The following is a 10,257-nucleotide window of genomic DNA, read 5'->3' on the forward strand; positions in this document are numbered from 1 at the left end:
TATTTCAAAGCTACTTGCTGTTATTGATTATTGAGTTTTGAGTCCAACACTGAGCGAGTATAAAAAAATTGATGGATAGAATCCAACACACACGCACGCATGTGTGTTACATTTCTGGTTTAAACAAATTTAAAAGGTAGAGTTAGACTATAAATTCTACATTTTCAACAGTGCTGAGTAAACTTACATAGGTAAGTTTGGGTTCTTAATTTAATAAATTAGATTAGAGATTTAATATTAGATTGTTAGGGTTAGGGAATATTAAATCTATTAAAACTTCTTTATTATTCTTCTCTACAAGAGTCAAGACAGAAGTCAGACCACCAGAGCAAGAATTTTAGCTGAGGAAGCTTCTGCGATTTGAAGCGAAACGTCCTCTTGTCAAGCAACCCAGTCCAGTCGAAGATTCAAGCTTCTCTACTATTAAATTAGGTTTATCAGCATTTTTATTTTGAAATGTTGTCTAAATGTACATTTGTTTTTACCATGTATTATTGTTTTCTAATTGTAAAGTTCTTTATACTTTTGTAAATGTATAAACATACCTCAAACATACTTATGTTTGAGGCACTTTGTAAACTTATTTGTTTTTTTCTAAATGTAAAGTTGCTTTGCACTTCCGAGCCACCTTACTCCCAGTCACACTTTGTATCCCACAATGCATTGCGTTCACTCGATGGATCATGGACCAAAGCGGTAAGCCACCTGTGTACTAAGGCCCAACTTTGAAAATGCCTTTTGTGGTGTATGTTTTCGCTGCCTAGTTTATCCTTAGGTAGCGACACATTCCACCACATGTTGTAGGTTTGTGCTACATCAGTCTTTTGGTTTCCGTATCCGCTTTAAAGCTACTATTTTCCAGCGTTGCTGAGGGCTAGCTAACGCTAACTCGCTAGCGTTAGCGGAGATCACTAAAAGTTGACATGTAACTATTGACTACATTAGCAACTCGAGTTGTGTTCTCAGGTCTTTTTTAATATAGATGAAGTATAAGAAAAAAATAATCTTTCTTAATTTATGGTAGCTGTAGTGAATTGAGGTGAGAATACTTATTAGCCATCCGGCCAACATTAGCAGACCATGCTAACGATAAACTGCTGCTACGTTTATAGTCTTCAACAAAAATGCATAACTCACTAAATGTTATATGGTTTAATTATGAACCTGGTTTTATTCCTGCTTTTGATTGTTTTGTACAGAGATGTACAACAGTTGAGTTGGGACGTAATCATTCAAATTTTGCATGTAAAAGTTTGCCTTCCTGCTATGTTCACACGCTGACAGTGTTGTTGGTCGAAAACTATCACTGTCAATTCTAGTGGCAGCCGGTACTTTTTTCCATGGTTAATTTGCTAAACTCTCCTGCAATCCACTGTGTGTCCATAGCAACTAGCACAAAGGGTGTAACAAACAAAATCACAGAACTGTTATTGTGAAGACGCTGCCTGTAAATGGCTCTTTAATGGTGTGCATTAGGACTGAACAATTGAGTGGCTTTATCTTTATAGTAATGGGTCCATCCTGAAAGCCATGATAAATTGATTTAGTGACAGAAGCTAACAAAATGTGGAGAGTTTAGCGAACTACAGATTTGCGTCATCCTTGTACGGAAGGTGATGGTCTAGTGCAGGGGTAGGCAACCTGTTCCAGAAAGAGCCATGAGGGTGCAGGTTTTCTTTGCAGCCACTGACTCCACCAGGTGATTTTACTGATTAATATCACTTTGAGCAGATGGAATCAGTTAATCAGTGAAATCACCTGGTGGAGTCAGTGGCTGCAAAGAAAACCTGCACCCTCATGGCTCTTTCTGGAACAGGTTGCCTACCCCTGGTCTAGTGGTTAAGCATTGGGCTTGAGACCAGAGGTTCCTTGGTTCAAACCCCAGCCAGACCGGAAAATCGCAAAGGGCCCTTGGGCAAGGTCCTTAATCCCCAAGTGTGTAGTGAGCACCTTGCATGGCAGCAACCTGACATTGGTGTGTGAGTGTGAATGTGAGGCATCATTGTAAAGTGCTTTGAGCTTCTGATTCAGATGGAAAAGCGCTATATAAATGTAGATCATTTTTGTACATGTGCAGGGGTTTCTGAAAGGTTAGTGGCTGGAAGAATCACCTTTTTGTATGTGTTCAACCACTTTACAGTCAAAAAATATTGAAAAGGAGCTTCTTAGGAAGGTGGTGGCCTGGAGGTGAGTGGGGCAGGTTTGTGACCAGAGAATGCTCAGTTTGATTCACCATCGAAAAACTCAATAAGGTGCCCTTGGTCAGGGTCATTAATCCCAGAATTTTTCCCAGTTTGCAGTTGTGCGCCCTACATAGCAGTACAATGACATTTGGTGTTTGTGCATGCGTCGGACTAAGATTCAGCGTTGTAAAGGGCTTAGAGTGCCTGCATCATGCTGAGAGTCTGCTTCAGTATTGTTGTATCTCTTCAGGACCTGTACATCTCCAAGACACTGGGGCATTCAGGTCGGATCAGAGCCGATCCTTCTCACCCTGGATATAGCCTTTTTGACCTCCTCCCCTCAGGCAGGAGACTACGGTCCCTTCTGACCAGAGCCTCCCGCCATAAGAACTGTTTTTTTTCCCTCTGCCGAACTCTAGATTGTTGTTATCACCACTAACGACCCCATGTTATGCACTCTGTTTGCACAGGTCTCATATATATATATATATATATATATATATATATATATATATATATATATATATATATATATATATATTTTAGCTCATATACATTTTGTAACATTGTTTATAGTGTAAAGTTTTAGAGAATTTTGTATTTTATGTTAGCACCAAGTACCACAGCAATTTCCTAATGTTGTGAACTTGTTCATGCATATGGTAATAAAACTTTTCTGATTCTGATTGTAAGAACATTGATGAATTGTTTAAAATCATAGATGTGTTTAAAAAAAATTGGACACAATGTTAAACTGAACAAGATAAGATAGACTTTATTGATCTCACAGAGGAGAAATTCACATGTTACATCAGCTCTTAAAAAACACACAAGATGGGTGCAAGTAGAGGAAAATGTTCATCAAACAGCGTGTGCAAGGATAAGCAATAATAATGTAACAATGTAGTATTAATAGTTGGTGACACTGATTTATTGTGTCAGTTATTGTCATTGCATTTTTCCCCCAACAATTTGTTAAATATTGAAAAATTTTGCCATATTGTGCAGCACTAACATACTCCAAAGATTGAGTTTGTTTGGTGAATATCATTTCTCTTGACAGACAATGATCTTCAAGGAAGTGATGGCTCAGGAAGTTTGGGTGGTCCAGATGTTCGAAGAAGAATTCCCATCAAACTCATATCCAAACCACCCTTAAGGAGCAAACCTCCACCACGCACTCAGAGACCCAGCAACAGACCATGTAAAAGTGAGGGTGGAGATGATGGTGGGTCACATTGCACTTTTCTTCTGTTAAAACTGACAAGCAGAAATGGAAGGTGATAAGTCTGAGGCACAAAGTTCTGTCTCATACTTCTCAAGTATGAGAGAACAGTTGTCAGAGTTCTCATTTGAAAAGCTGTTACTGTATGGAATGATCTCAAAATAACCTAGTGGAACACATATGTTGAAGCACACAGATTAGTTGCTGAACAACTAAATCATGTTCTTCAGTCCTGCCTGATGAGGATTTGTGACCATTATTTGCTTCATTGGTCTCTCCATCTCTCTTTTTTTGTATAGATAGTTTTGGCTTCAAGCAAGAGGAGAGGTTTGACTGTGGTGCTAAATCTGGTGATATATTTGCCAATCAGCGGAGATTCCCTCAGCAACTGTTTTGGGACTATAAGGTATATCAGCTGTAGAAATCCCAAGTACCGTAGATTTATTTGATAGATATTGGTCAACCTGACACAAGTTGGAGGATGTTGCTCTCTGCACACAGTGTACTTCCCTGATTTTAGACTATTGTCTTTGAACAAATAGTGAAGAAGAGGCACACACTAGGTCATTGGTTTATTGGTTGAGAAAGAATGCATCACAAAGTACAAATAGTATAAATCTACAAGTATATAAAAAGTCATGTATTGGTGTGTTGTCATGATTTTTAACTCCCCCTCCCCAACAGTTAAATTTGATTGGAGAAAGGGATGATGTACCAATTCACTTCTGTGACAAATGTGGTCTTCCTATTCAGCTGTACGGGCGGATGGTCTGTATTTACTTCACTTGAATTTACTCTGCTTGAAGGTATGTTTGTGTTTTAACACAGCGTTCTTTTCAGATCCCCTGTAAACACGTTTTCTGCTATGACTGTGCTTTGCTTCATGAGAAGAAAGGAGAGAAGATGTGTCCAGGGTGAGCACTTAATGAAAATAGTGTTTACTATACACTAAATGCATACAATAAAAACATAGGAGCCACAGATTTGCATTAAACAAATCTCAAATACTGTAATTAAGACAAATCTAGATAAGTTAAATTTAAGTGTTTATTTCTTATGGTTACATATCCATAGAAATTGTGCTGTATGACTTCTAGCTTATTTAAGAAGTAGATGTTAGTAGTCTCTCGTGAGCTGTTAAATCAGGCTTTAAGTAATTAAGCTTTTTCTGAGAGAGCATACTAGCAACATGCTGTCACCTACTTGTTTCATGAGACTCTCAAGCTCAGCGAATGCAAGATTTAAACACTAGAGTGTTTCACATTGATGCTGAGCTGCCTTAAGAGGTTGATCAAATTTGATATGAAACCTGATATGAAGCATACAGTGCAACTGGAAAGTGTTTGCAGGGTTTCACGTTTTCCACATTTGGTTATGTTACAGCCTTATTCCAGAATGGATGAAATTAATTTTTTCCTCAATTCCACACACAGTAAATACCCCATAATGACAGTGTAAAAGGGAATTTTTGTTGTTGTTAAGATTTTTGCAAATTTATTAAATAATAATAATAAAGAAAAAACTAAGGAATCACATGTACATAAGTATTCACAGCCTTTGTCATGAAGCTCAAAATTGAGCTCAGGTGCATCCTGTCTCCATTTATCATCCTGGAGATGTTTCTACAGCTTAATTGGAGTCCACCTGGGGTAAATTCAGTTAATTGGACATGATTTAGAAAGACACACCTGTCTGCATATAAGGTCCCACAGTTGACAGTAAGAGCACAAACCAAGCATAAAGTCAAAGGAATTGTCTCTAGTCCTCCAAGACAGTATTGTCTGAAGGTACAAATCTGGGGAAGGGTACTTTGAAGGTCCCAGTGAGCATAATGGCCTCCATAATCCATAAATGGAAGAAGTTTAGATCCACCAGGACTCTTCCTAGAGCTGGCCGCCCGTTTGAACTGAGCAATCGGGGGAGAAGAGATTTAGTCAGGGAGGTGACCAAGAACCCGATGGTCAATCTGTCAGAGCTGCAGCTCTGTGGAGAGAGGAGAACATTCCAGAAGGACAACCATCTCTGCAGCAATCCACCAATCAGGCCAGTATGGTAGAGTGGACAGACGGAAGCCACTCCTTATTAAAAGGCACATGGCAGCCCACCTGCAGTTTACCAAAAGGCACCTGAAGGACTCTCAGACCATGAGAAACAAAATTCTTTTGGTCTGATGAGACAATGATTGAACGCTTTGGTGTGAATGTCAGAGGTCATATTTGGAGGAAACCAGGCACCATCCCTACAGTGAAGCATGGTGGTGGCAACATCATGGTGTGGGGATGTTTTTCAGCAGCAGGAACTGGGAGACTAGTCAGGATTGAGAAAAAGATGAATGCAGCAATGTACAGAGACATCCTGGATGAAAACCTGCTCCAGAGCGCACTTGATCTCAGACTGGGGTGACAGTTCATCTTTCACCAGGACAATGACCCTAAACACACAGTCAAGATATCAAAGGAGTGGCTTCAGGACAACTCTGTGAATGTCCTCGAGTGGTCCAGCCAGAGCCCAGACCTGAATCTGATTGAACATCTCTGGAGAGATCTGAAAATGGCTGTGCACAGACGCTCCCCATCCACCCTGGTGGAGCTTGAGAGGAGCTGCAAAGAGGAATAAGCAAAACTGCCCAGAGATAGGTGGTGCCCCAAGCTTATGGCATCATATTCGAGAAGACTTGAAGCTGTAATTACCACCAAAAGTGCATCAACATATTGAACAAAGGGTGTGAATACTTACGCACACGTGATTTTTTTTTTTTTTTGGTTGTTTTTTTTTTTTAATACATTTTCAAAAAAAAAATGTCATTATGGAGTGTTGTGAGTAGAATTTTGAGGGGAAAAAATGAATTTACTCCAGTTTGGAATAAGGCTGTAGCGTAAACAAAATGTGGAAAAAATGAAGTGCTGTGAATACTTCCCAGATGCACGGTGCGTGTTGCCTTGTCACTGATTTAGTTTCTAAAGGGAAGTCGCACTTGAAACTGGTGGCTCATCTTTTACACTGCTGCATCATTGGTATGCGTGCTGCATTGTATCTACAACCCCTGGCAAAAATTATGGAATCACCGGCCTCAGAGGATGTTCATTCAGTTGTTTAATTTTGTAGAAAAAAAGCAGATCACAGACATGACACAAAACTAAAGTCATTTCAAATGGCAACCTTTTGGCTTTAAGAAACACTATAAGAAATCAGGAAAAAAAAATTGTGACAGTCAGTAACGGTTACTTTTTAGACCAAGCAGAGGGAAAAAAAAATATGGAATCACTTAATTCTGAGGAATAAATTATGGAATCACCCTGTAAATTTTCATCCCCAAAACTAACACCTGCATCAAATCAGATCTGCTCGTTAGTCTGCATCTAAAAAGGAGTGATCACACCTTGGAGAGCTGTTGCACCAAGTGGATTGACATGAATCATGGCTCCAACACGAGAGATGTCAATTGAAACAAAGGAGAGGATTATCAAACTCTTAAAAGAGAGTAAATCATCACGCAATGTTGCAAAAGATGTGGTTGTTCACAGTCAGCTGTGTCTAAACTCTGGACCAAATACAAACAACATGGGAAGGTTGTTAAAGGCAAACATACTGGTAGACCAAGGAAGACATCAAAGCGTCAAGACAGAAAACTTAAAGCAATATGTCTCAAAAATCAAAAATGCACAACAAAACAAATGAGGAACGAATGGGAGGAAACTGGACTCAACTTCTGTGACCGAACTGTAAGAAACCGCCTAAAGGAAATGGGATTTACATACAGAAAAGCTAAACGAAAGCCATCATTAACACCTAAACAGAAAAAAACAAGGTTACAATGGGCTAAGGAAAAGCAATCGTGGACTGTGGATGACTGGATGAAAGTCATATTCAGTGATGAATCTCGAATCTGCATTGGGCAAGGTGATGATGCTGGAAGTTTTGTTTGGTGCCGTCCAGTGAGATTTATAAAGATGACTGCCTGAAGAGAACATGTAAATTTCCACAGTCATTGATGATATGGGGCTGCATGTCAGGTAAAGGCACTGGGGAGATGGCTGTCATTACATCATCAATAAATGCACAAGTTTACATTGATATTTGGGACACTTTTCTTATCCCATCAATTGAAAGGATGTTTGAGGATGATGAAATCATTTTTCAAGATGATAATGCATCTTGCCATAGAGCAAAAACTGTGAAAACATTCCTTGCAAAAAGACACATAGGGTCAATGTCATGGCCTGCAAATAGTCCGGATCTTAATCCAATTGAAAATCTTTGGTGGAAGTTGAAGAAAATGGTCCATGACAAGGCTCCAACCTGCAAAGCTGATCTGGCAACAGCAATCAGAGAAAGTTGGAGCCAGATTGATGAAGAGTACTGTTTGTCACTCATTAAGTCCATGCCTCAGAGACTGCAAGCTGTTAAAGCCAGAGGTGGTGCAACAAAATACTAGTGATGTGTTGGAGCGTTCTTTTGTTTTTCATGATTCCATAATTTTTTCCTCAGAATTGAGTGATTCCATATTTTTTTCCCTCTGCTTGGTCTAATAAAGTAACCGTTACTGACTGCCAAAATTTTTTTTCCCTGATTTCTTATAGTGTTTCTTAAAGCCAGAAAGTTGCCATTTGAAATGACTTTAGTTTTATGTCATGTCTGTGATCTGCTTTTTTTCTACAAAATTAAACAACTGAATGAACATCCTCCAAGGCCGGTGATTCCATAATTTTTGCCAGGGGTTGTATACCAGATTTGAAGGCTGACTTTTATACCGAGTGTTAAAATATTGTTGTGTATCTTTATTTACATAACATATTTATATATTAATAGAAAATACATGAACAACTGAATGAACATCCTCCCAGGCCGGTGATTCCATAATTTTTGCCAGGGGTTGTAAACAAGCAGACATGCTGTCGCATTGATGTTTGACAGTTGCATAGACACATAGTGCCACGGAGCACTACAGTGTGCGCTGTCTAGCACCACAGAGCACAATATAATTGGCACCATACAGAAACTTGCAGGTGGCTTTTGGGGCCACACTTGATTTTAAGGGTTATTCTTCATTCTGAGGGCTGTTTGCATAAATGCACAAATTTGGAATGTTTTTGGGAGTCTTGCAAAGGTTCATTGTTGAATATCATGTCTCACATCTGCTAGCTTTTTGAAGATGACCTTGAAAATTCTTCTTACCCTTAAATATTTATTGAACCTGATGTAGTGATACTTCTTGACTGCAGTTTGTCAGACGTGATGGTTTTGTCGCTGAAATTTTGTCCCTGTGTGTCTAGCCTCACTCTCTACAACTGCACTGACCCAGTGCAGCGCATTGAGCAGTGCCTGCGCGGGTCTCTCTACATGTGCAGTATTGTGCCAGGATGCAAACGCACCTACTTGTCCCAGCGAGATTTGCAGGCCCATGTTAACCACCGCCACCTGAGGCCGGCTAAGTCTTCTACAGCCCGACAGGAGCCTGTTCACCTGCCTCCTGCCTCTGAGGTTCCTGACCGGTTTCGTGTGCCTCCACCACATTTACCTAAGAACCATGTTCATCTTCCAAACCCCCTCCAGCACGGAACTCATGACCCCTATAATCAGCCGCCACCACCAACAGGTCATGAAGCCCCGCCCCCATCCTCCGGGCTTGGTCCTGAGACATTCCGCATTGCCACAGTAACAACACGTAAACATAGCAATTTGATCACTGTACCTATTCAGGATGACTCTTCCTCTCGTGAACCCCTTACTGGGGGGCCTGGTCCCGCTCAGCCCCCGCACCACCATCCCGGAGACTATCCTGGCCAGCCACCTGTAGTGTCACACTCTCACCACATGATGGCACCGCCGCAGCAGCACTTCGGCCCTCCACCGCCGCCACCCCCTCCTATCAGCCACCCAATGCAGCACCCTCCACAAGCCTCTGGGACGCCACATATGGTGTACAACCAGGCCCCTCCTCCAATGTCCTCAGCTCCTCCACCAATCACTCCACCACCAGGGCACATCATGGGCCAGATGCCCCCCTACATGAACCACCCCCTGCCTGGACCGCCGCCGCAACACAGCGGCCCTCCTGTCAATGCCCCTCCACCTCATCATTATAATCCCAACTCCATGCAGCAGTTTCCAGAAGACCAGGGCACACTCAGTCCTCCATTCAACCAACCAGGAGGGCTTAGTCCTGGAATGTGGCCCGCTGCTCCAAGAGGGCCTCCTCCACGGATGCAAGGTCCCCCTCCCCAGGGCCAGATGCCTGGCCCGCACCACCCAGATCAGAACCGCTACCGACCGTATTATCAGTAAACTGTTGTTGAGTAAATGGGCAATGATCTGTCATTCTGGTTTGTACCATGTCTGAAAAATGTGATAGAAACCTCAGGGTTACAGCATGTAGGATGTTTGTTTTGATAAAACTGCCCCAAAGCAAATGTGTATGCGGTGCACATTTTAGGTCATTGTAAAGTGATTCCAGCTGAACAATTTACAGATTTGGAGAAGTGCAGGAATGTTCCTTTTTTTAACGTAGTTAATGGTAAATATTTCTGTATATATGATAACTGATTTCACTCATGTGCTGTTCTTTGAGAGGTGTTAACTACCAGTATGTCTCAATAAATTTTTAACAGCAGGTTTTGTTCTCATTTGTTTGAAATGACATCTGATTAAGGATCAGAATTGATTGTTTTTGTGGAACAAATAACATGGACCTGAGAAATGAAGCTACATGAATGAATACATTTTGGTGCTGGGGGAGACTTTGAGACTTTTGTGTTGGACAGAAAAAACAAAACATGGATTGATGTAGTGTTTTTAAACCAGTCTGTGTCCACGAGTCAAGTAGCCATTATTTTACATTTCAGCTCATAA

At 40.9% G+C, this 10,257-nt stretch overlaps 1 protein-coding gene across 1 annotated transcript; it reads left to right on the forward strand.

The window, feature by feature from the left end:
• The first annotated feature begins 640 nt into the window (after positions 1-640).
• cbll1 (Cbl proto-oncogene-like 1, E3 ubiquitin protein ligase) lies at positions 641-10,018 on the forward strand. Its single transcript, XM_034163534.1, has 6 exons — positions 641-696; positions 3,247-3,411; positions 3,708-3,814; positions 4,093-4,176; positions 4,249-4,322; positions 8,682-10,018. Exons 1-6 carry the CDS (start codon positions 684-686, stop codon positions 9,691-9,693), a joined length of 1,455 nt encoding a protein of 484 aa, XP_034019425.1. The 5' UTR covers positions 641-683; the 3' UTR covers positions 9,694-10,018.
• Positions 10,019-10,257: the final 239 nt, after the last annotated feature.

Source organism: Thalassophryne amazonica, chromosome 22, assembly GCF_902500255.1.
Source record: "Thalassophryne amazonica chromosome 22, fThaAma1.1, whole genome shotgun sequence".
NCBI lineage: Eukaryota > Metazoa > Chordata > Actinopteri > Batrachoidiformes > Batrachoididae > Thalassophryne > Thalassophryne amazonica.